Genomic DNA, 27,651 nt, shown 5'->3' with positions numbered 1-27,651 from the left:
GCATCAGTTTTATTTATTCCTACATTTACTTATACCTACATCAGCCGTAAACTAAGATATGTAATTCAATACCAATAAGATGGAAGCCTTTATTATTCCACTGCCAGCATGCCAACCAATACAATTCAGTCTGCACCCTATAGGGTCTTAATGTTGACTAGAGCGAATCGAAGCTGATGAAGTGGAATTCGATCCGAATTTCAGGAAAAATTCAATTTGCACCGAATGCAAATTTCCTAGTGCTTCGTGGTAACGAATCACATTTTTTCCTAAAATGGCTGCTATACGTGTGAGGACATGGGGCAAGGAACTCTAGGAAGGCGGTATCACCCATAATGCAATGCATGCAGCCAATCAGCAGCCAGCCAGCCGGCCCTGTGATGTCACATCCCTATAAATATGGCGGCCATCTTAGATTCTGCCATTCACCAGAGTACTTAGTGCAGGGAGAGACGTGTCTGCAGGCGCTAGGGACAGTGCTAGGAAAGACTTGATTGTGGTAAAAAAAAATGATTTATAAGTGCATGGAAAGATTACTAAAGATGTAGGGAAAGGATAGGGAGGAATCATTCCACAGCATTTCTGTTGAACAGGGTTCAGTAGGGGAGGTTACAGCCTGGGTAACAGGAACAATCCTATTACACCTTGCTGCACTGACTGGGCAGCCAAATTGCTATTATACAGCTCTGTAATTCCAGCAAACCATTCTTATTAGTGTGCAAGTGTTTGATACAGGCATTAACAGGGGTTATTACAAGGAAATATCTCTAAGTTTTATTTGCCCTTGTGCTGTGCAGTTATCTGTTCTAAAGCATTTTTTGGCCTGTATTTGTGGAAAAAAATCGCTTTTATATATTCTGAATCCAAGTTTGCCGTGTATTAGTGGCGAAATAAAAATACATTCGCCGTCCAGCGTTTCATATATCTGTTGAAAAGCCTGTTGTGTAAAAGTAGAAAAAAAATTGGGTCAAATTGCCTTCTGCGGTGCAGTGATATATTCTGAAGCTCTGTTTGCTGTGTATTAGTGGCGAGATAAAAATATATTTGCTGTCCAGCATTGTATTTCTCTGTTGAAAAGCCTGTTGTGTAAAAGTAGAAAAAAATTAGGTCCTATTTGCCGTTCAGCGGTGCAGTTATAACGTTGCAAGAAAAAGTATGTGAACCCTTTGGAATGATATGGATTTCTGCACAAATTGGTCATAAAATGTGATCTGATCTTCATCTGTCACAACAATAGACAATCACAGTCTGCTTAAACTAATAACACACAAAGAATTAAATGTTACCGTGTTTATATTGAACACGCCATGTAAACATTCACAATGCAGGTGGAAAAAGTATGTGAACCCTTGGATTTAATAATTGGTTTAACCTCCTTTGACAGCAATAACTTCAACGTTCAAACGTTTCCTGTAGTTGCAGATCAGACATGCACAAAGGTCAGGATTAATTCTTGACAATTCCTCTTTACAGAACTGTTTCAGTTCAGCAATATTCTTGGGATCTCTGGTGTGAATCGCTTTCTTGAGGTCATGCCACAGCATCTCAATCGGGTTGAGGTCAGGACTCTGACTGGGCCACTCCAGCAGGCGTATTTTCTTCTGTTTAAGCCATTCTGTTGTTGATTTACTTCTATGCTTTGGGTCGTTGTTCTGTTGCAACACCCATCTTCTGTTCAGCTTCAGCTGGTTCACAGATGGCCTTAAGTTCTCCTCCAAAATTTCTTGATAAACTTGGGAATTCATTTTTCCTTCGATGATAGAAATCCGTCCAGGCCCTGACGCAGCAAAGCAGCTCCAAACCATGATGCCCCCACCACCATACTTCACAGTTGGGATGAGGTTTCATCTGTCCACAGAATATTTTGCCAGTACTGCTGTGAAACATCCAGGTGCTCTTGTGCAAACTGTAAACGTGCAGCAATGTTTTTTTTTTTTGGACAGAAGAGGCTTTCTCTGTGGTATCCTCCCATGAAATCCATTCTTGTTTAGTGTTTTACATATTGTAGATTCGCTAACAGGGATGTTAGCATATGCCAGAGACTTTTATAAGTCTTTAGCTGACACTCTAGCATTCTTCTTCACCTCATTGAGCAGTCTGCGTTGTGCTCTTGCAGTCATCTTTACAGGACGGCCACTCCTAGGGAGAGTAGCAGTAGTGCTGAACTTTCTCCATTTATAGACAGTTTGTCTTACCGTGGACTGATGAACAGCAAGGCTTTTGGAAATACTTTTATAACCCTTTCCAGCTTTATGCAAGTCAACAATTCTTAATCGTAGGTCTTCTGAGAGCTCTTTTGTGTGAGGCATCATTCACATCAAGAAATACTTCTTGTGAAAAGCAAACCCAGAACTGGTGTGTGTTTTTTATAGGGCAGGGCAGCTGTATCCAACACCCCCAATCTCATCTCATTTATTGGACTCCAGTTGGCTGACAACTCACTCCAATTAGCTCTTGGAGATGTCATTAGTTTAGGGGTTCATATACTTTTTCCACCTGCACTGTGAATGTTTACATGGTGTGTTCAATACAAACCTGGTAACATTTAATTATTTTTGTGTTATTTGTTTAAGCAGACTGTGATTGTCTATTGTTGTGACTTAGATGGAGATCAGATCACATTTTATGACCAATTTGTGCAGAAATCCATATCATTCCAAAGGGTTCACATACTTTTTCTTGCAACTGTATATGGCACCAAACGCGTTTTGGAGTGTAACCTTACTCAGTGGTACCACTAAGGAATTAGTAAGGTTACACTCCAAAATGCGTTTGATGCCCATATACCTGCAAATGTGGATTACTCCCAATTAATATCCATGGATACTCAATAGAGACAAAACTTTGGAAAAACTGTATATACAAATACTGAATTGAAAATCTACAATTTTCCTCCCGATATCCCATTGAAGGCAGGACTGTAAGCTCAGTGTCGGCACACGTGATAGTGTGAACTTTGAACCATCGAAACACGTGGGACGCCCGATGTGAATAGTGAGGAGTGGTGCAGTCGGAGGATAAGATTCTTCATGAGAGAGGTAAAACATTTCTATGTACCCAGCCAAACATGTGGGATGCCTCAAAACAGCGGCAGGTAATAATCCTACTGACCCCTAATAACATCGGGAGCAGTGTAAGTGACATATACCATTTAAAGTCGTATCCACTATAGTTCATTCATTATAGGAATATGGGATATTACTTTTGGATAGACCTAAATCCATTGAACTAAAGTGGAAGTCCTTCTGTGGGATGATTAACCCTTAATGGACATTTTAACCATCATTTTATATGTATATGTATTTTTATGTGACACAGACTTGATGAACTTCGCGACTCTTCCGGGCTCCAAGCAATCTTGAAGATTTGCTTTCTCAATATCTGTAGCTACTAGAGGCCTGTTCATGGCAGGTTCCCCCAGAAGTATCTGGCTCGATGAGCAGCCGATACCACAGTTGCATCAATCTTGACAGGATTCGTCTCCAGGTGGACAGAAATTGTTTTTTGGAATGCTTTCACCATCGCAACCACATCGTCGAATAAACAGAAGACTGGGCAATTCTCTCCTGTCTTAGGCAACACTTAGGCAATTTTTTTTATTCAATTTATTTAATATTAAATTGAACCAAAACTTGATTAAAATTATAAGAAAGTAAACTTAAATTCACCAATATATTATCCCAATCTTCGAGGGAAATTTCCGGACAATCAATATGCCAAGCATTTTGAACCAGAGAACGTGTATTATTAAATCGTGTTTTAAGCAACACTTTATAAAGTTTAGAAATTTTATCCCTCTGTTCTGTCCCATATTCCCTATAAATGAATAGACGAAGCGGACGCTCTGTGGCCTCCTTATGCTGCTGCCATCTCCGCAATCTTTCGTCGTCATGCTGCTGCCACCTCCGCAATCTCTCGTCATCGTGCCACTCAGTGGCCTCCTGATGCTGCCGCCACCTCCACACTATGTCACCTTTCCACTCTGTGGTTTCCTGATGCTGCCCCCACCTCCACATTCTGTCATTGTGCCACTCTGTGGCCTCCTGATTATGCTGCTGCCACCTTCAGACTCTGTCATTGTGCCAACCTGTGGCTTCCTTCTGATGCTGCTGCCACCTCCAGACTCTGTCATTGTGCCACCCTGTGGCCTCCTACTGATGCTGCTGCTGCCGCCACTTCCGAGCTCTGTCATTGTGCCACTCTGTTGCCTCCTGATTATGGTGCTGCCACCTCCAGACTCTGTCATTGTGCCAACCTGTGGCCTCCTCATGATGCTGCTGATGCCACCTCCAGACTCTGTCATTTTTTCACCCTGTGGCCTCCTCCTGATGTTGCTTCTGCCGCCACCTCCACACTCTGTCATTGTGCCACTCTGTGGCCTCCTGATTATGCTGCTGCCACCTCCAGACTCTGTCATTGTGCCAACCTGTGGCCTCCTCCTGATGCTGCTGCTGCCACCTCCAGACTCTGTCATTGTGCCACTCTGTGACCTCCTGATGATGCTGCGGCCACCGCCACACTCTGTCATTGTGCCACTCTGTGGCCTCTTGATGCTGCTGCCACCGCTACCTCCACATTCTGTAATTGTGCCACTCTGTGACCTCCTGATGATGCTTCTGCCACATCCACACTCTGTCATTTTGCCACTCTGTAGCCTCCTCATGCTGACAACACCTCCAGACTCCTCTCTTAGTGCCACTCTGTGGCCTCCTCCTGATGTTGCTGCTGCCGCCACTTCCAGACTTTGTCATTGTGCCACTCTGTGGCCTCCTCATGCTGACACCACCTCCAGACTCTGTCATTGGGCCACTCTGTGGTCTCCTCATGCTGCTTCCACCTCACCACTTTGTCATAAGGCCACTCTGTGGACTTCTCATGATGTTCCCACTCTCCCCACTTTATGACTGGGCCACTATTTTGCCTTTTTGGCTTGGCTGACATCATCTTTTATTTGACCCTTTTCTGATCTGTCAGAAGCAAGGAAAAATGAGACGCACAACGGATCTTCTCTGCTTAGTAGCTGTAAGGCCTGTATAGTCCCATCAGAATTGGCTTGTGATTTGGTAGCCAAAAGCAGGAGTGGGTACAAAACACAGAAGACATGCAAACTTTCAGTTCACGTGTCATCTCTGTTTTGGATCCACTCCTGTTTTCTTTTGTCATTAGAAATACTGATGGATTACTGACCAAAAGCGAACCGATCCGTTTTTGGGGGGGTTATTGTTCTGCTCAGAGGAAGGGCAAAATAATCTGTGACGTCAACACAAACTTACTGCTGACACCCACTCCACTCTGTCAGGGGGGGCTCTATTTTTATCGTTTAATCAAACAGGTTCTGTTTACATCTATTTGGAATCAGCTGATGATGGTGTAAAAGGAGTGCGCTTCTTTTTGACACTAACATTGACCTGTAAGGTTGAGTTCATACTTGAGTTATTTAGTCCATTTTGCCCCTAAATAAGTGAAGTGTGCAGTGTTTCTAAGAGTGACGCATGTCATATGCACTCACAGTATTATTTCACTACCAAAGCAGACTCCCTATGCGTGTTACTGCAAGGCACAGTGTTCTACACCACTATAAAGGCTCTTAGCAGCCAGGAAATAGCAGTTTTTAAACATATTTCACCGCGAATATATTTGAACAGAATTTTTCCCGAATTTTTTAATTTTTTATTTGCTCATCTCTAATGATGACCATCCTTATCTATATCTGGCTTTACTTCTTCCAAATCATCCTTCTTGGTGTCCATGCTGGATGTTCCTGATAACATATTCTCATTGATATTACAAGATGTGGAGAAGCAGATTACAGAAGAAGTGCTCCCACCTGTAGGACTGAAGAGTGCTGGGTTGTAGAAGTGGCTATTCCAGAGCTGATTAATATTCTGTGTTTACTGTCAAGCTGCAGGAGATTGCAGGCGAGAACAGCAATAATATGCATATTGTGCCAAACCCCATAGCAGTAACAACCCCTGTTTAAAGGTGCATTAAAGCTGCCGCGTGGCCAGTAATATTGAAGACCAACTATACAGTGCAGTCTTCATTATTAAATGAAAGGCAGCTGTGGGCTAATTGTCCAACCAGATCTTTACCGTAGCATGGGTGCATCCCGCCCACAGCATGGCCGCTCCGTGTGGCTGTACTCTAAGGCAGAGTGGCCTAGGTATACTTGATTTATATAGATTTGTGACTAATTAATTCGGAACAATTAAAATTTCTTGGCAAACTTCAGCAAAGCTTCCGAATCGAATTTTTCAAAACTTTGCTCATCTATATTTAGATATACAGTACATGTAGAGTTTTCAAATTCCTTTATGTAAAGTAAGTAAAGAGTAATGTCATAAAGACATCTTCTCTTCATGTACCCTATTAGGGAAACAGATATCATAAATGGGGTCCTCAACTTAGACCCCCTCTATGAGCCAGAGCAGAGAGACCCTCGCAAAGAGGATGGGCCTGGTCCATCCACGTGTTACATAGGCAGCTATTTAATCATGTGGACAGAGCCAGATCGCTAGGCCAGCTTCTATTTAAAAACAGGGTTGTATTAGTGAAACACCCCCTTCATTAACTTCAGTACATTCCGATTTAGTGTAATAATACATTAAAATTATAAAAATATATAATATGAAAACATACCTCCCAACTTTTTAAAATTGCAAAGAGGGACAATATGTGCGAAAAAAAAATTCGTACTAGGCCACGCCTCTAACTCCGCCCAAAGCCTCTGCAGCAGCTGGGGATTGATTAGGTGAGTCTAAGTTCCTTTATTTGTTGAGACAGCAAGTGGAGCTCCTGGGACAATTCTTTTCTTGTGCTTTAATATCCAGTTAAATATTAGCTCATAAATCATCAGATTATAGATATTTTAAGGTCCAAATTGCACCAAATAATGAAGTTATATATATATATATATATATATATATATATATATATATATATATATATATACCTAATATACAGGTAGAATCCATACAGATAGTTTAGTAAGGAGAAATTTAGTAAATTTATTAATGCACATTTATGCATTAATTCCCCATGTCAAAAATGGGACAATTAAGGATCAAAGAGGGACAGAGGGACATGGGTCAAAAAGAGGGACTGTCCCTCCAAAAGAGGGAGACTTGGGAGGCATGTGAAAACAACACCATCAAGATCCCGAATATCCTGAACTTCATAGCTAGGTATAACTTTGCATTATGAGCATTTGTACTCTTAAAGGAAGATAAATGACAAGTTTAAACATGCACCCCACAACAGAATATGCTCAATGTTTTCCAGTCCATCAGGAATAAAGGGGTTGGTACCACTTGAGTCTTTTATGTTTGCTTTCACTACTGTCAGAATTAAACTGAAAACTCTAAAGACCTTACCTTAATCTCCCACCTCCTCACTTTCCCCGCTATCCCAGCTTTCATTACAATCAATTGTTTTCTTGCATGAAAGTCTAGTAAGAACTTTCACGTCAACTTTGTTCAGGGCACTTTTAAAATACTAATAGAGAGTATTATGTTAAGTTTAATTATAGGGCCTTTCATATTCCTTGCTCTGAATGGATCCATTCTATGGAAAACCCTATGGTTGTGACCTACAAAGCTTTCTTTCGCAAACAAAACTCTTTTTTTTCTAGCCAATTGCCTTTGTGTTTCGAGTATTGAGAAGAAACCCACAGAACTCTGGTTCCCCCTCTTCAGGCTTTCACAACAACAAAGTGTTCCTTAAAAACTCCATTATATTCAGGTGATGTCTATGTAGACAGATATGTGTACTCTACCCCGGGTACCTCGCTCTTTCTCTACCGTCTCTTTGAAAATTTTGTTTAACTTGTTTTTTTCATGTCCTCAACAAAACATGGAGGCAGTGAATAAAAGGGATGTTTATTGGAGGCACACGTACAAGCTATATAAAATGCTGCGCTACCTTTGTGGTTTTACATTTCAGAAGAAAAGAAACCACAGACAAAGCAAACATATAATACAGCAAGCAATAAAGGACTTCACTGATTCATTATTATTATTTTACAGGAAGGACATTTATGAGATAAGGTCAAAGCCTATCAGGTAATACATTCTCTTTTAGTCTGATTGAGGGATGGAATATAATAATGTTGACAGATGGACAAAATGACTCTGATAAAGTCAATGAAATTAACCAACAATGGCAGGCATTACTGAATTGATGTTTTATAATAGGAATATGAACGCTGGCCCATAACATACAAAGTTGGTCCAATGTTATAGTGCGATTACCTCCCAATTAGTTTAGCTTCTATCTTAACAAACTCAAATTAAACCAAGTTATGGTAATATGATATCTGTTTGATGTCTGAATAGAATCCAGCCTTTGCCATTACAGGATCATTAAGAATTAAGATACCAGAAGGATTGCTTTACATGCCCATTATAACATGCGGTGGGTGCTTTTGGCTCTTTGCCACTGTGTACCTAAGAGAGAAGCAGAAAACCTGCACATGTGAAAGCTCTGCTGGTGTCTACTAACTAATGAATATTTGCCATTGATGTGTAGAGATGAGCAAAAATGATTCCGAAGAATCAAAACTTGACCCAAATTGCTCCAAAAATATGGATTCGGGAGAATTTTTGTAGAGAGAGAGCAAGTTAGACAGAAAATACCAGAATGTCATTCACAGTTTTTCAGGGCATTCTTTCGATAAGGATCTAAATGATTTGGGTGAAAAAAGAATCGGACACCCTGAATCAAATTTCCTGAAATACACTCATTTCCGATGCTAGCCATCCTCCATGCCTCTGGATGGGTACATAATGATCTTATGCCCTCAGCAGTAATTAACATTGGGAGCATCAGGTATGTACCTTTCCAGCAGCTCTAGAATTCCTGAATTGTATCGCCCTCCTCAGGAAGGTGATACAGATGAATACTGAGGTGGGCCTGTGAGCCCATGGCAATCTGCCCTGCTGTTCACCATCATAGGCCACAGGCCTGTATATTAGCCAGTGTACAAATGGTGCAGGTACACAGGCATCTCAGGCTGCAGGCTAGAAAAGGCTTATGGCCTGCTCTGAAGGAGGCCACTTAGGGATCGTACTTATGGGGTTAATATAGGGAAAGTTCAGGCAGCATGCTAAAGATAGGACTAGCTTGGTGCTGTGGCCTGGACCTTACCTCCTAAGATCCCTGCTCTATATCTTTATTAGAGACAATAGGAGGAGGGAGAGGAAGATAGAACAATGCAGCTATTGATGGCCACCACAGCTTCTGAGGCAGTGTATTGCGCTGCACTGTGGTATTTTGTTCTGCTGGGACAGTAGTTTGTGCTGCACTATGGTGTTGCTGACCCTGAAAATACAAAAAAGGGGAAGGGTTGTCCCTTCAAGGGAGAATGGTGCATCCGCACCTCTCACCAGGATACTTCTGAGAAACGTATTATTTGAAAATTAAAGGGGCAGTAACGTTCTAAAATATTCAAATTTTAATGGTACGACTAAAAAACACATGTAAACCCCTTACAAACAAAAACAGACAGACACGCGTGGGACCCCACTTACGCGTGAGCCGCCGAATAGGCGGATTGCGGTAGATGAGGCCCCTCGGGCTGACCCTTATTGACGTAGAGTGAGCCCCAAGGGTCAAGGGGAATCACACTTGGTGGTGAGAATAAACAAAAATGTCCTGAGTTCCGGGATAGGGACACCAGGACAATGCCTAATATTGGTAAGAAGACAATGGGTGGGTCTTACCGGAACCAAGTTGATAGGCGCGTTTATTCAGCAAGCTCAAGAGGTCACCGGAAGTGATGGTCCTTTCTCAGCGCCTTAAGCGGTGTCCTTCGGAATTAGGTTGTCTTGGACAGGGTCATGTGTTTGTGGAGTACCGCAGGGAGTAGATCTATCCCTGTTGCACCCTACTTGGCCTAATATGACCCTGATACCCTAACACGGGATCCGTGCCCCGCAAGGGGTGGTCCCGTCCGGAACCTCGCCCTGGTCTAAGGTCCCTGTAAGACCCTGCCGGGGTGATGAGGAGGACACCTAGTAAAGTGAAAAAATGAGAAACGTGGGTACCAAGAGTTGGGTATGTTTACCTGTCCCTACGCGTTTCTTCAGTAGAACATACTGTAAAGTAATTATAATAAACCCCTCGAATCATCAGGGGACGGGGGTTTAGTGCAAGTGGTAGTTGTCCTTAGTAGCACGGTGGCAAGGTTATTGCTGGGCGTGATAGAAAGGGCAAACTAAGTTAAACCACTCGTGGTACATGGTGTATTAACACTAGGGTTAGCCTCAACTGCATCTAGTATAAAGGATAATGATAGGCAGTTGAGGTGAAAAAAGCGCAGACTCGCTCTAACCACTAATTGATGTGCGGTGAGGTAACTATATACCCAGAATGCGTATGGCAAAAAAAGGGTCCAGGTGTACCTGTAACACAGAAACAAACAAGGGAACGCCCGCTAGACACGTCTCTAATGATGGAGAAACTTGCCGATCCCCTAACACAGGTAAGGGCCGGCAGGCAGTACACTAATATGCATCTAGATATACAAATAACTGAGAGTGCCGTTACTTACATGCAGCCTGGGGTGCGTATGGCAACCTTCTGGCTGGGCCCGCATCAAACAGTTAATGTGAGGCCGGGTCTGTGGCGTCTGGCAGCGCTATGTGAGGCGCTGATGCTGTTTTGAAGTGAAGGGGGGCGGAGATTTAGTCCGCGCATGCGCGCACGGGACGCGGTCGCATTGTGATGAAGAGGCATCACATGTTGCGTCGCGCGTCACGTGAGTGCGCGTCATTGGCTGTTTGAGCACTGAGGCTGCCCCATTCAATGCCTGTGTCCACCAGCTGCTGACCCTGCCAAAATATGTTGAAAAAGCCAAGATAGTTTCAAACCAATAGGGATAACTGTTTATTTGAATGCCATAAAAATGTATAGAACACTTTTCAGGGAAACCCCCCCCCCCCCCCCCCTTTTCTTCGGGAGCATTGCACAAAATTTGGCCACATATGGTACAGTGTATATTAAATCCTATATGAATTGTAGTAGTAGTAGTAAAAATGTAATCTACTTATTGAGTTGCCCTTGAAACATGTGGTATAGAGGTCGAACAACAAAGCCTCTGAGGAGGGATAAACAAACATAGGTCCAATATCAATATCCGAAGCACAGTGTTTCTAGATGCTTCAATTCCAGTCATGCAGATGAGGCACTTCCAGTGAGCTATAATACCGGGTATTCACTAAATTGGAGTTGTATTTAAAAAGTTCCCCTGAAATGCATTGAGCTGTACATTTTTATGGTATCTAAATAAACAGTTATGCACATTCTTACTTTTTTGGTACTTCTTCCCTTGTGATTAAGGTGTGGATGCTGCTGCTGTGAACTCAGTATCTGATTTGTGCGAGACGTTCAAGTATTGGTAGTTTGGGGGCAGGGGGCTGAGGTATCCCTTCAGCAGATGAGAACAACGTCAAAAGTTGTGCTATATACAGTAGGTAAAGGATGCACTTTATTGTTTTGTGGTGGATCAGTGTCATGGCGATGCTCCACACCCGCGATCTGGGGCAGACACATGTGCTGCATCACTTAGCTAGCTTCTGCCTGAGGCCAGCCCTCAGACTCCTGTGTCCATGCTGCAAGCTGCATCCTGACTGCCAGGTCTCTTTCTGAGCGTCTATTCATTCAACCTTACTCTGCAGCATTACAAGGGTTAGTTCCCCTTTTGCTTTGTGTTCAGCCATTTGACTTATGAGCTGATCAGTTCTCCTATTCAAAGACGTAGCAGTCTGGTGGTTCCTGTGCATAAAATGTCAGATTCCTGTATAGAGAGTGAAAATAACGGACCGCCAAGACTAGTTCAAAGTCAAACTGGTTGGTTGGTACAGTGGGTCCACACTCACTGCCCAAAACAATTAGGTTAATACCGCTGGAATTAACATTGGCTACCTATTTTTCTTCCCTCCTATTCATGTGCTTATCATACATACCAAAGTTATAGATCATATGGCTGATACTGAAAGCATGGAGAGAAGGAGCCAAAGTACTGTTGGACCGAAGTACTGTTGGAAATATGAATGGGAACAGAGCTCCTCATTACCAAAGACAATACAGTGCATGAGTATCTTGTGAAGATGCGTTCATGAGAAGAAAGATGCTAACAAGCACTGGGATCTTCTATATCGGTTTGGGAACCATCAATAAAAATTATATTATCAAAATGTAGTTGCGTGCACTTGCACACAATGAAACCTATGCTCTTTTTATGCCTAGCAGTCATGTGGGCGGTCTTACTCACTGACAGCCGTTCCTGTATGCTTAGTGATAAAGAGTTAATTGTCCATTACTGAGTCGCACCACCCACATGAGTCCTCAGTATAAAAAGAGAGGTTTAAATTAATAAATGACCAGTTTTGCTGAATCTTTTTCCACAAAACTATATAGCAATCTGCTCAGCTTCTTCTCTTCTAATACATGTTTCCTGGTGACAGGTTATCTTTAAAGGCTATGTACACCTTTGGGAACATTTTTTATGATTGCATTTTACTCATTTGGGGCTAAAAAACATTTTTTCAGTTGGTCTTTAATAAAAATATTGAGCTTTTCTGTCACAAAAGGTTAACTGTTTTTCAAGCTGTGTGCATCCTAGCGTGACTTTGACTTTGTGCTGGTCATCTAATGACCCTTATCTCTAAATTAATAAGATGTCATAAACACTTATTTAATCCACATTTTTATAGTAAGATAAGGATTGAGTCTTGCTCCCAGTCTGACAGGGCAGAGAAAAAATTCAGATGCTGCTAGTAGAGCATATCAGCTCTGTACAGAGAAAATGACTCTATATTTTTAATAAAAAGCAATAGATTTTTAGATTGATTTTTTTAGCTCACATGGAGTACAATGCCAACCACGCAGTTTGATCTTGCTTTAAGTTTCAGTTTTATATAAGTTTGTGCCATTCTAATCGTTAAGTCAAAGCGAGAACACAGAGTTATAGGGGTTTAGTCCAGTAAGCTACTGTAAATAAAAGGCCATCTTCTAGCCAGGCAAGTAGCAGATTGAAAATTGAAGTGGCCCTGGAAAAAGCCTAGCCCCAGGTTGTACACAGGTCCAAATTGACAGAAGACAATACCGTAGTGCAGCATAAAATACTGCCCTAGAAGAACCTAATATCACAGTGCAGCACAAAATACTGCAGCCCTCGCCACAGTATTCAACTGTATCACCCGGGTGTGACATTCCCTTGTGAAGGCCTTTTCATGGCATTGCTCATCTCTGAAAAGGATAGACCTCCATTCCAGTCTCCATTGCTGTCTTGCTGTGCACCATTGACAGCACCGGTGTCAATGAACACCATTAGATGGACATCTGGCTCATAGCCCAATGTTATGCAGCCACCTTCTGATGGTTTAGATACACACTGTTTGCCACCCTAGGCTTAGGATGTGATGTTCTTTTGCAGTACAGAATGGATCACTACACTTAATTCATCTAATCAGATGATCTGTCCGTGCTGAGGTTTGCCTCTGTGCACCTCTTTATGTCATTCCAATTTATCATTGTTCTCCCAACCATTCGGACACGCAACATTAAATAGTGCTGACATGTCGGCCTAGGTGCATAGCAATCTGCTGGAGTGATAAACCAAGGTCTCGCAGTTCAAGGATTCTGTCTCTCTCAGTTTGCAACTACTGGCGATAACGGGCACGTTGACGAACAGGAAGCATTGCACAAGACTTGATACAATTTTTGAGGTTTAATGTGTCTTTTATGCTTCTCCCACATGCCACAGATCAGAGCTAGGTGTTTAAAATTTGTTAATTTGCAGATCTTAGCGACACCTGCTACTTCCTTGATTTGTATAAAGATACTTGTCCTCCTTGGTGATGTAATTTCAGTGTTGAGGAGCATAACTTAGCCTCCCAAATGAAAGTAAGTTTACTAGATTAATGGTGTTGAGTCATTAACTTCTTAAGGACACAGCCTTATTTCACCTTAAAGGGGTTCTGCACTTTCATTTAACTGATGATCTATCCTCTGGATAGATCATCAGCTTCTGATCGGCGGGGATCCGACACTCGGGACCCCCGCCGATCAGCTGTTTGAGAAGGCAGCGGCGCTCCAGCAGCACCGCGGCCTTCTCACTGTTTACCGCCGGGACGCTGGCCCACTGACGTCACGACTAGTATCAACTAGCGTGGGCGCGGCTAAGCTCCATTCGAGTGAACAGAGCTTAGCCCCGCCCACGCTAGTTGATACTAGTCGTGACGTCAGTGGGCCGGCGGCCCAGCGGTAAACAGTGAGAAGGCCACGGCGCTGCTGGAGCGCTGCTGCCTTCTCAAACAGCTGATCGGCGGGGGTCCCGGGTGTCGGACCCCCGCCGATCAGAAGCTGATGATCTATCCTGAGGAAGATAGATCATCAGTAAAATTAAAGTGCAGAACCCCTTTAAGGACCAGGCCATTTTTTGCAAATCTGACCAGTGTCACTTTAAGTGGTGATAACTTTAAACCGCTTTGACTTATCAAGGCCATTCTGAGATTGTTTTTTCGTCACATATTGTACTTCATGACACTGGTAAAAAGAAGTTAAGAAAAATAGAGATACAATTTCAAAATGTCACTTTTTGGGCAGATTTTCCATCTTAATATTTTTTCTCCAGTTACAAAGCAAGGGTTAACAGGAAAACAAAACTCAATATTTATGGCCCTGATTCTGTAGTTTACAGAAACACCCCATATGTGGTTGTAAACTGCTGTACGGGCACACGGCAGGGCGCAGAAGGAAAGGAATGCCATACGGTTTTTGGAAGGCAAATTTTGCTGGACTGTTTTTTTTGACACCATGTCCCATTTGAAGCCCCCCGATGCACCCCTAGAGTAGAAACTCAAAAAAGTGACCCCATTTTAGAAACTACGGGATAGGGTGGAAGTTTTACAGAAACACCCCATATGTGGTTGTAAACTGCTGTACGGGCACACGGCAGGGCGCAGAAGGAAAGGAATGCCATACGGTTTTTGGAAGGCAAATTTTGCTGGACTGTTTTTTTTGACACCATGTCCCATTTGAAGCCCCCCGATGCACCCCTAGAGTAGAAACTCCATAAAAGTGACCCCATGTAAGAAACTACACCCCTCAAGGTATTCAAAACTGATTTTACAAACGTCGTTAACCCTTTAGTTGTTCCACAAGAATTTATGAAAAATAGAGATACAATTGCAAAATTTCACTTTTTGGGCAGATTTTCCATTTTAATATTTTTTTTCCAGTTACAAAGCAAGGGTTAACAGCCAAACAAAACTCAATATTTATGGCCCTGATTCTGTAGTTTACAGAAACACCCCATATGTGGTCGTAAACCGCTGTACGGGCACACGGCAGGGCGCAGAAGGAAAGGAATGCCATACGGTTTTTGGAAAGCAGATTTTGCTGGAATGGTTTTTTGACACCATGTCCCATTTGAAGCCCCCCTGATGCACCCCTAGAGTAGAAACTCAAAAAAGTGACCCCATTTTAGAAACTACGGGATAGGGTGGAAGTTTTGTTGGTACTAGAAGTTCGGGCTTGGGATCGTGTTCTGTAGATTGTATTATTTTCCCTTATAACATGGGAAAATAATAGCATTCTGAATACAGAATGCATAGTACAATCGCGCTGGAGGGGTTTAAAAATAAATAAAATTAAACTCACTTTAATTCACTTGATCGCGCAGCCCGGCTTCTCTTCTGTCTTCTTTTTTGCTGTGTGCAGGAAAAGGACCTGTGGTGACGTCACTCCGGTCATCACATGATCCATCACCATGGTAAAAGATCATGTGACGGACCACGTGATGACCGGAGTGACGTCACCACAGGTCCTTTTCCTGCACACAGCAAATAAGAAGACAAAAGAGAAGCCGGGCTGCACGATCAAGTGGATTAAGGTGAGTTAAATTTTTTAATTTTTTTAACCCCTCCAGCGCTATTGTACTATGCATTCTGTATTCAGAATGCTATTATTTTCCCTTATAACCATATTATAAGGGAAAATAATAATGATCGGGTCTCCATCCCGATCGTCTCCTAGCAAACGTGCGTGAAAATCGATTTTCACGCAACCCCATTCACTTCTATGGGACCTGCGTTGCATGAAAAATGCAGAATATAGAACATGCTGCGATTTTCACGCAACGCACAAGTGATGCGTGAAAATCACCGCTCGTGTGCACAGCCCCATAGAAATGAATGGGTCAGGATTCAGTGCTGGTGCAATGCGTTCAACTCACGCATCGCATCCGCACGGAATACTCGCCCGTGTGAAAGGGGCCTTAGTGTCTCCATAGTCTGAAAGTCATAGTTTTTTCAGTTTTTGGGCGATTATCTTAGGTAGGGTCTCATTTTTTACGGGATGAGATGACGGTTTGATGAGACATTTTGGGGTGCATATGACTTTTTGATCGCTTGCTATTATACTTTTTGTGATGTAAGATGACAAAAAATTGCTTTTTTTACACCTTTTTTATTTTTTTACGGTGTTCACTTGAGGGGTTAGGTCATGTGATATTTTTATAGAAGAGCCGGTCGATACGGACGTGGCTATACCTAATATGTATACTTTTTTTTATTTATGTAAGTTTTACACAATGATTTCATTTTTGAAACCAAAAAAATCATGTTTTAGTGTTTCCATAGTCTAAGAGCCATAGTTTTTTCAGTTTTTAGGCGATTATCTTGGGTAGGGTATGATTTTTGCGGGATGAGATGATGGTTTGATTGGCACTATTTTGGGGCGCGTGTGACTTTTTAATCGCTTGCTATTACACTTTTTGTGATGTAAGGTGACAAAAAATGGTTTATTTAGCACAGTTTTTATTTTTTATCACATACCCCCCCATCTGAGGAGCCGGTCGATATGGACGCGGCGATACCTAATATGTATAGTTTTAGATTTTAGAAAAACAGACTTTTCAAAAATGAAATTAGTCATAAATGAGTCCTTATCAGACTGGAACGGATTACATGGAGTCCAGGAGAAATGGGACTACTTAAAAGGTGCATTATTGAAGGCAACAGAAAATTCAATTAGACTTGTCAGTAAAAGCAAAAAAAGGAAGAGACCACTGTGGTACTCGGCAGAAGTGGCCCAAATCATTAAAAATAAAAAGCTAGCATTTTGTAATTATAAAAAAACCCAGAGCAATGAAGATAAGGAAATCTACAAGATTAGGCAGAAAGAGGCCAAGCAAGTTATAAGAACTTCTAAAGCGCAGGCAGAAGAAAAACTAGCTCAGTCTATGAAAAAAGGGGATAAGACATTCTTCAGATATATAAATGAAAAAGGAAATTAAAACAAGGAATAACTAAATTAAAAACAAAGGACGGAAGGTATGTAGAAGAGAATAAAGGGCTAGCCGACTGCCTTAATGAATACTTCTGTTCAGTTTTTACAAAAGAAAAAGAAGGAGAAGGACCTCCACTAGAAAGGATGACTAATAAATCGTTTGATGCATGTGTCTTTACAGAGGAAGATGTTCTAAGTTTGCTGTCTAAAGTGAAGACAAATAAATCACAGGGGCCTGATGAGATACACCCAAAATTATTAAAAGAGCTTAGTGGTGAGCTGGCAAAACCGTTAACAGATTTATTTAACCAATCATTAGTAACAGGAGTCATCCCGGAAGATTGGAAATTGGCAAATGTCGTGCCCATTCACAAGAAAGGTAGTAGGGAGGAATCGAGCAACTATAGACCAGTGAGTCTGACATCAATAGTAGGCAAATTAATGGAAACCCTATTAAAGGATAGGATTGTGGAACATCTAAAATCCCATGGATTGCAAGATGAAAAACAGCATGGGTTTACTTCAGGGAGATCATGTCAAACAAATCTTATAGATTTTTTTGACTGGGTGACTAAAATAATAGACGGTGGAGGTGCAGTAGACATCGCATATCTAGATTTTAGTAAGGCTTTTGACACTGTCCCACATAGAAGACTTATCAATAAACTGCAGTCATTGAGCATGGACTCCCATATTGTTGAGTGGATTAGGCAGTGGCTGAGTGACAGGCAACAGAGGGTTGTAGTCAATGGAGAACATTCAAAACAAGGTCATGTTACCAGTGGGGTTCCACAGGGATCTGTACTGGGACCAATTTTGTTTAATATCTTCATAAGTGATATTGCAAAAGGCCTCGATGGTAAGGTTTGTCTTTTTGCTGATGACACAAAGATATGTAACAGGGTTGATGTTCCTGGAGGGAAACGCCAAATGGAAAAGGACTTAGGAAAACTAGAAGAATGGTCAGAACTCTGGCAACTGAAATTTAATGTGGATAAGTGCAAGATAATGCACCTGGGGCGTAAAAACCCAAGGGCAGAATATAGAATATTCGACACAGTCCTGACCTCAGTATCTGAGGAAAGGGATTTAGGAGTAATTATTTCAGAAGACTTAAAGGTGGGAAGACAATGTAATAAAGCAGCACGAAATGCAAGCAGAATGCTTGGATGTATAGGGAGAGGTATAAGCAGTAGAAAGAGTGAAGTGCTTATGCCGCTGTACAGAACACTGGTGAGACCTCACTTGGAGTATTGTGCGCAGTACTGGAGGCCATATCTCCAGAAGGATATAGATACTCTAGAGAGAGTTCAGAGAAGAGCTACTAAACTGGTCCATGGATTGCAGGATAAAACTTACCAGGAAAGGTTAAAAGACCTTAATATGTATAGCTTGGAAGAAAGAAGAGACCGAGGGGATATGATAGAAACTTTTAAATACATAAAGGGAATCAACTCGGTAAAGGAGGAGAGCATATTTAAAAGAAGAAAAACTACCACAAGAGGACACAGTTTTAAATTAGAGGGGCAAAGGTTTAAAAGTAATATAAGGAAGTATTACTTTACTGAGAGGGTAGTGGATGCATGGAATAGCCTTCCTGCAGAAGTGGTAGCTGCAAATACAGTGAAGGAGTTTAAGCATGCATGGGATAGGCATAAGGCCATCCTTCATATAAGATAGGGCCGGGGCTATTCATAGGATTCAGATATATTGGGCAGACTAGATGGGCCAAATGGTTCTTATCTGCCGACACATTCTATGTTTCTATGTTTCTATGTTTTATTTATTTATGTAAGTTTTACACAATAACAGCTTTTTTATTTTTATTGAGCCATAGTTTTTTTATATTTTGAAAGATTGTCTCGAATTTTTTGTGGGATGAGGTTAAGGTTAGATTGGTACTATTTTGGTGGGCGTACGCCTTTTTGATCGCTTGCTGCTTTTTTTGATGTAAGGTGACAAAAAAATGGTTTATTTAGCACAGTTTTTATTTTTTATTTTTACGGTGTTTTTTAGGTCATGTGATATGTTTATAGAGCCGGTCGATACGGACACAGAGATACCTAAACCAATTTTTTTTACTTTATTTGGGGAAAATGACGTTTTTCTTTATTTTTACTTGAAACTTTTAATTTTCTTGGGGGAAAACTTTATTTTTTCACTTTATTTTTTGTCCCACTTTGGGACTTCAACTTTTTGGGGTCTAATCCTTTACAATGCATTCCAATACTTCTGTATTGGAATGCATTGGCTGTATGAGTAATACAGTGAGTATTACTCATTCAGCTTCCGGCCTGAGAGATCCAGGGGGCTGGATCTCATAGGCTCGTCACCAGAAGGCAGCGCAATGCCTTCCTTAGGCATCGCTCAGACTTCCATGCGATGGGGTCCCCCCTACAGCCCCACGGGGACCCGATGGCACCGCCACCCGCAACCGCCGCCGCATGTAAAAGCCGCAAACCGCAGGTCTTGCAGGGATCGCCGACACGGGGGGGGGGGGGGGTCACTGGACCCCCCGTGCATTTATACAAGGTGCCTGCTCAATGATTTGAGCAGGCACCTTGTCCCGATCACCACCCGCCGGTTAAAGGGGTTGTCACATCTCAGAAATGGGGGCATATCGCTAGGCTATTTTCGACGGCCCCATAGAAATGAATGGAGAGTGGCTGCACATGCCCTCCACCACTTTTGGGGCTCCATTCTTTATAAAGGTGCGGGTCCCCAGTTGGACCCGTACCTATCAGACAATGGGGGCATATCCTACTGATATACCCCCATTGTCTGAGATTAGACAACCTCTTTAAGGGATAAGAATATTACAGTTACTAGGATCAAGGTCTCCTATTCAAAGACAAACTGAGTTGAATATGCTGAACTCCTTGCAGCATGAAGGTAGCACACAACAGCCAGCACTCTGAAGTAGAGTGAATAGAGGAACCATACATGCTCTTATTAGATCATTCAACCCTCACTAGGCAGACCAATACCTCACTTTAAAAAGGGCTGCAATTTAAAGGAGGCATGCAACAGCACTCTATTGGTGAACAGTTATCTCTCCCCACATCCCCATACACGTATGGCGGTGGATTATTTCTCCCAGGAACAGAAGGATTGGGCATGTTTAATTCCATGTGCCTGATACTTTCCTTACCTGACATCAGCTATTGGGAGAGAGTCAAGAGGCTTTAATAAACATTAGATGATCATCCCATCCAGTCAAAATGGCGGGTTCAGTCAACATTAATCTAATTTATATGGCCAGCTTAACTCTTAACTCCTTCCTTCTCCTGATCCTCTACATCTTTAATACCTTCCCCCCCTACATTCTTAATTTTTTTCCCTCCCTTCTTCTATCCCTTACATCTCTTGTTTTCTTCTACCCTTCTATCGTTCTATTCCTTCCATCCTTTACATTTTTCCTTTTCTCCCTCCTTCCATCTCTCCCTTTCATTCTTTTTTCTATTTATAAATCCTTCCTTTCTTCCTTCCCTCCCATATCTTTCTTTATGACCTGCCCTCCCTACTTCCATCCTCTCTTTCTCATTTTCCTTGCCTCCATCTTTTCTTTATTTCTTTCCTTATTCACTCTTTAACTCCCTCCCTAATCTCTTCATTCCACTCTTCCTTCCTTGTCTTCCTCTTTCTCTCATATTTTATCCTTAGAGTATCTTACCCGGTACACATAGAACTCCTCAGCATCGCTTAGGGCATTTCCTGGAACAATTTCTTTCAATGCCATAAGGACTTGCAGACAATCCAAGTATCCATCTTCATCAGTATCCACCTTAAATAAAAGCATGCAGTAGTCATTCATATGTTCATACATAAATTCTTAAATTATTACCAGAGCATCCTTGGAAAAGAAAAATCAATATCACCACCTTCAGATTCATTTGTTCCATAAAATAGTAATGGTTACAATGTACACACCAGGCAAAGATCTCTATGAGGGACCTGATGTTTGGTACTTTTAGTTAGGTTGCCACATGGAAATTTAATATGGCTGGAGGGGTTGTCCAGTTCTCCAGACTCTAGATATTGATGGCCTGTTCTTAGGTCATTAATATCAGATGGGTGTGGGTCTGACATCAGGCACTTCCATCGATCAACTGCTCTCAGCAGCCACCAGCACCAGCAACAACACAGTGGACAGAGCCAGAAGCAGACCACTCCACCCACTTCTTTGTAGAGGCCATGCTGGGTTACAGCAGTTCAGCTCCCAAAATGTTTTTGCCACAATTTTGTGCAAATAGGGGTCGCATTACTTGAGGAAAATCATTGGTCCAGGTTTAGTGGTAACAATTTAGGAGTTCCGTACCAGACAGTACATCCCTCTCACATGAGGGATCAACTGACCGGTTCCAAATTGGTGTAGGTAGACTAATCAGAGGGTAATGCTGTTTTGCATATACTATTCACCCTTTCTGTTAGTGCCATGATTGGGCTTATGATGGGCCTTTTACTGGGTGCTCTTACTGCACACCCAAATACAATTTTATATACCCAAATAAAGAAGCCAATTACAGAAAACTTCACAAGAGTGGAATTTCTATTTAAACGGCATATTTCAAATCTGAAAATACTCTTATGGTACTGTACATCGGATACCTTCCACCAAGGTATAGTAAATTTATTACCATAATTTAATTGTAGAAGGTTATTAAAGAGCGGTTGAGACTACCCCCCTGTTTCAGCACAGCTATTGTGTATTAAATACAGACTAATCAAATTGCAGATTCCAAGAGTACTGTATTAGTCATCCCCACTCCTTTTAATTTGTTTAATGGCCTCTTCTTTTTTGTGTGTGTGTTCTAAATGGATGTGCATCGCTCAGGCTCACGACATGTAAATAAAGAATGGATTGGGGAACAGTTCTAAAAAGAATAAAGCGTGCCTCCATTCTAAAGTTACATTTGATGTTCAAGTAATTCATGGGACGTGTACCACAAGCAGCGGTGCTTATTATTTCTGCTTAACTGTCTACAGACATAGGAGGAGTGAAGGGGGAGGGGAGAGAAAAGGGAAAGAAAAGGAGACTGAATTTACACTTACCGCTTCAAAAGCCCTTTTATACTCAGCCAACTTCTCCTGGCTGAAGATGCAGTATTTTGCCAAAAAGTCGACTAAAAAAGAGGACAAAAAAGTATGCAATAACCAATGAAGGAAGCCTTTTTTCCACTTGCATTTTGTTTTACATAAAGACATCCTTTTGCATTACAGAGTTCATTATAAGGACAGCAATTCAGACTGTAATGGGGAATTACTGCCCCTTTTGGGCATAATTTTAATTTTGGTTTGTAAGGAAGCCTTTTCACCTGGCGGAGGGCACCAAGTCAATTTAGCTAAAAAGATGCTGAGCATGTAAGACTCATAAAAAGCCTTCTGAGATACAGGGAAGCTGATTTTTTTCTCCTTTTTTGCCTGCTGTGTTAATGTAAAATAAAGTGTAAACCATTAGACTAAATGCTAGTGAGTTTAAGCCTTTGGGTGACAACTTTCAGATTGTTTTGCCAAGTTAAAATAATTTGTATTCTACTTTAATAGGTGGCAAACATTAAAATGCTAGAAATAAAGAAATAGATTTTAATAAGTAGGGAAGAGCAACCGGATTAATCAAAATAAATTACTTGAAATGCAAGACTAAAAACAATAAATTCTGTCAGAATATGGTTATTCAGTTGATGCACACTATACGTAAGCTGGCCATATACATATGACTGGGCCAAAAGCTATCACTTCCAATCCCTCATACACATGCCTGTTCTGCTCGGTCAAGCAAGCATGTGTTGTTAGTTGGGGGGGGGGGCAGTCTCCTCGGACAGTGGCTCATCTCTCAGAAACAAAAAGCATCGGGCAGTTAAGGGTGTATCAGATGGTCAGATTTTCTGCCCGATGATCGCTTATATGAACGCTCGTTAGCGATCATCTTGCAGTGTAATACTGCTGACGATTGCATAATGAACAAGCAAATGATCGTTCATTGAGCAATTCAGATCTTTTAGCATGCTAAAAGATCAGGATTTGCCAGCAGGAAATCATGCTGCCTAATAACGATCTGCTGCCAGGAAAACCATTGTACAGCATGTGGACGAGCGATGGCATAGCGTTCGCTCCTTCCCATGTTGCTGAGGAGATCACTGCATGTAATAGCAGCAGTCTTTTCAGCAAGAGACCAGGCAATTGCCGGAAGGGAACACTTTCCTCTCGACCTGATCGGGATGTCTAATAAACCCTTTACAGTCCAACTTGCCTGATCCTTACCTTCCCGACATCTTCTGGTAAGAGTTGGGAGGCTATAGGTGATACAAATTACAGCAAAAAGCAGCACAACCATAACAATAGTCCATTAAAAGAATAAATTACAAACAGTACCATATGATGTACAACTAATAGCACCATAGAATGTGTAAAAATAATGTCACCACAGTGGTCAAAGCCAAGTAGTACCCATGGTTCCAAAGCTATATAATAGTATCTAATACTATACGGTGCCCTAATATCAAAATGCACTCCTTACACCATGCTATACAATGCCCTTATAACAGACCTTAGTGATTCCAACTGAAGCAATTCTGAGACCTTCTTGAAGGCCCCTTGACACTGGCCGAGCATTTGCCAGGTAATCACTAACAAAAGTACGCTTGTTCAATGGGTAATAAGATCATTTGTGCAGACACCTAAATCATCATTTGCCGCCAGCAAATCATTCTGTCTAAAAACCCTGCCGGCAAACAATGTCTCTGTATGTGGACAATCGATAGCATTAGTGATCGCTCCTCCCCATATTGCGGAGGAGATCGCTTAAGGCCCTGTACACTGCACAATTTAGCAGACGATTATCGGGAAGGAAGCGTTCAGCAATATCCTCCACAGTATAGGGAGGAGTGACTGATAATGCCATCGCTCGTCCTCATACAGAATCATTGTTTGCTAGCAGCATGTTTAGACAGCAAGATTTTCTAGCGACAAACGATGATTTAGGTGACTGCATGAACAATCCTATTAGCAGATGAACGAGCATTTCACTCGCTCATCGTGTAATCGGCGGCACCATTATATGTTAATGTCAGTGAGCAGGACAGAGAAATTGGAAAAAGAGCAAACAGCAGGTGGCGCTATACATATACATTTTATTGAATAACTCAGTGGCTTTATTAAATTTTGAATTACATGCAGTTACAAAAGTATTCAGATCCAGGTGCTGGTTTGAAAACCACAGAATATTTTTCGTGGGACAACCCCTTTAACTTTGGGAGCATCAGGTCATTACTTATCTGGCTGGCGGCCATGAGAAGGGCCCGAGCGGCCCCCTGGGCATTAGCCCACCAGGAAGTTTCCCTGTAAGTTTTATAGCTAATATGCTCCTGATTATAATGCTGTTAGGTTCGGTCAAAGGGGCAGAGTTCACTATAGGAAATCACGCTCCCACATGGAGAAGGTTTCATGCACTGAACATGCTCATCTGAAAATGGCCATTCTCAGAGTTTGACATAATCCCTTCAAAAGATTATATCCCTGGCAAGATGACTAAATATAGGTTGCTTGAAATGCTCCATCTATTGCATATGATCTAAAGCATGAATCACAGCCATTGCCAAAATCTGATTTGCCAGCTCTCTAACATTGATACTCATGTTTCTTAAACTTGATCACAGCCACGGGTTTGTCACTGGCTGTCAATGCCAAACTACAAATACTTAACGTGAAGAAAATACCTCCGTGTGCCAAGTAAATTAGCCGCTGAGAAGCAGGTGCATCAGAAACCTGGTAAGATTGTTTTAGATGTCAAAAAGTATGCAGGGTAACATGAGCAAGCAGCTTGCAGGTGCTGAGTTCATATCAGAGGTACAAATACTGGAAAAATAGAGCACAAAAGGTAGATGACCGCAAAGCTTTTTCATTCACAATAAAGAAAAAAAAAAATGAAATAAAAAGTGATGTTTTACAAAATAGTAAAACAATGTAATGTATACCAGCAAAAATGCTGAGCCTGAAAAGGCAGCTGTAAAATCTGATCCCGATGAAAACTTCAAAGAAATTCTGTTAAAAGAAGAAAAAGGTGCGGTGCGGTGAGCTAAAAGGGTTTACTTTAAACTTCATTCACACAGTGCAGTTTTGAGGCATTTTTGTTTTTCATTCGGGTTGTTTTTAGCCAAAACTAAGAGGCTGTTCACATAGGCATATTCCATCCATATTACTCTCTTGTCATGGCCCAGCTTGGGGTCTAACTGACCCCAGCACATGATGCTGTGATTACAGGTCAGTTAAACCCGCATTATTATTTACAGATAATAGATCCAGAACACAGACTGGTAAATACTCCCTCAAGGTGGAGCCGACATATCAGAGAAGATAAAGGCTAGGTTAGATATGGTAGCTTCCTGCTGTTTATACTTCTGCCCCTTTTTGGATCCAAACACATACTTGCCAGAAATGCTCCACACTCTCCACATGGCAGGTGGGTTTCTGTATGGAATAAAAAGGCAAAGTGTACATGACATTTGTGAAATCTCATACACTTTGCATTACACAGTGTTTTTTTTACACGAGAAACCGCAACATGTGCAGGTAGCCTTAAAGTCCCTTTATACAGATGACTGGTGGGAGTGCTGGGAGCTGGACCCCCACCAATCTGATATAGCTGACCTATTCTAAAGGACCAGCCATCAACATTAAAGTCTCATACATTATTAATTACTAATTAAAGTATATTTTCGCTTGCTTATGTTTGTAACATACAGTATACTTTTTTATACATATTTCTGACATAGTTTTGCACACTTTGAGCAACCTTTTTTGTAACACGGAGGTCCGTGCCCACCGGCATCTCCCCACAGACACAGTTGTCATGATGCTCACCATGCTCCCCACTCCAGTTCCCAGTAATTTGTGCTTTCCGACATCCCTCTGCTCCTTCCCGTCGGACACCACCTCCAGAGTAGTATTCTGCCTATCCATTCCACACCAGTGCTGCAGACTCCTTACCCCCAGTGCCTCTGTCTGCCCGTAGGGTACACGCACACCCTCTGGCTCTTAAAGGTCCTAATCTGGCCCTGTTTATGGTTAGCCTTTCCAGGTTATTTAAGACACCTTCCCTGTGGGAGCATGCCTGAGAAATAAGGTCCATAACTCGCTAGGCTCTCTGAAGGCATTTGTTACCATCTTATCTCATGTGCCTGACTTCTGCTCATTTATCTGTATTGTGCCTGTTCTACCTGTCCTGACCTTGGTCTGTTTATCATACTGACCCTGTGCTGCCGATCCAACCTTATGTCTTTTATCTGGATTGAATGTACTTTACCTGTCCTGACTTCTGCTTGTCTATACGACTACAATTTTGCTTGTTCTCTTTGAGCCATGCACTGGTGTCTCTTGACCCACCTGGGTCAGCTGTCACTGAACAGAGATTACTGCAAGAGGTAGCAGCCTAGTGGTTGCCCTGATGTAGAGACCAGATCCCTGTATAGGAATTAAAGGGTGAAGACCACAGTGGCAACTAAGGTGTAGGCCCAAGTGAAATCTATGCAGCCACACAGTAGGTCCACACCTGCTACATAATGCTTTACTTTGTTTTTGCTTACAAAAAGATGTATAAAAGGGGCTATAAATAGTCATATTTCAAATAAATGTATGCAGTGAGCATGTAAGGCTATAAATAATCAATATTTCACACTGCCTGTGGGATGGATCTCCTTTATACTTTCTGAATGAAGGCAAGCATCATAGTATCTGATGCTTAAATGAATTAACATACATGATAAAGAGACAGATTTCTACCCTGAGACCAGTTAATAAAAATGTCTCCAAGGGCATTACATTCATCTTGATTGTTTGGACTCCAGCTGGCTAAAACTTGGGTCACATCAAATCAATTGATGGGAGGTGACACCTGACAATATTATGGAAGGAAGCTTTTGTTTCTGAGGAACCAGACCTTATCAACTCACTCTGATGGCCCAAAATTTCCAGCTAATGCGCAAATCCTCACAGATTTTTTGCAGATGTACCAAGCCTGATGGAAATAATAGTGCAAGCCAAGAGGCTAGTCATCTATCGACTTCAAGCTCGGGGTAATACCAATGGGAAATTATAGACACAAAGGGTGCACTGGGGTGACAAATGAAGATAGAGATTTGTCCTATTGAAGAGTCTAGGAGTCTAACAAAGCTAGCACACTGCTACCAAACAAGTAGCTTTATCTGATTACATTCTTACATTTGATGACTGCCGCTATCCACCAACACAAAGATCTGCATTCTGCCCTAACATTGTAATTTCATCTGTTACACATTTGAGGGTACTAATTACTCAAATTACTTTCCACAATTAATAATGCAAGGCAGGATAGATAGATATACA

The 27,651-nt window shown here is 41.8% G+C and overlaps 1 protein-coding gene across 2 annotated transcripts in view; it reads right to left on the bottom strand.

Annotated features, from left to right (window-relative positions):
• LOC122925946 overlaps positions 1-27,651 on the bottom strand; it is a 405,237-nt gene that overhangs the window by 95,951 nt on the left and 281,635 nt on the right. For both annotated transcript variants that reach the window (XM_044277293.1, XM_044277294.1), the window contains exons 11-12: positions 22,345-22,415; positions 20,966-21,076 (exon numbers count right to left, since the gene is read on the bottom strand). In XM_044277293.1, coding sequence (XP_044133228.1) covers positions 20,966-21,076; positions 22,345-22,415 — 182 coding nt within the window. The remainder of the gene's footprint in view (positions 1-20,965; positions 21,077-22,344; positions 22,416-27,651) is intronic.

Source organism: Bufo gargarizans, chromosome 2, assembly GCF_014858855.1.
Source record: "Bufo gargarizans isolate SCDJY-AF-19 chromosome 2, ASM1485885v1, whole genome shotgun sequence".
Classification (NCBI taxonomy): Eukaryota; Metazoa; Chordata; class Amphibia; order Anura; family Bufonidae; genus Bufo; species Bufo gargarizans.
This window is presented reverse-complemented; position numbering and strand designations above follow the sequence as displayed.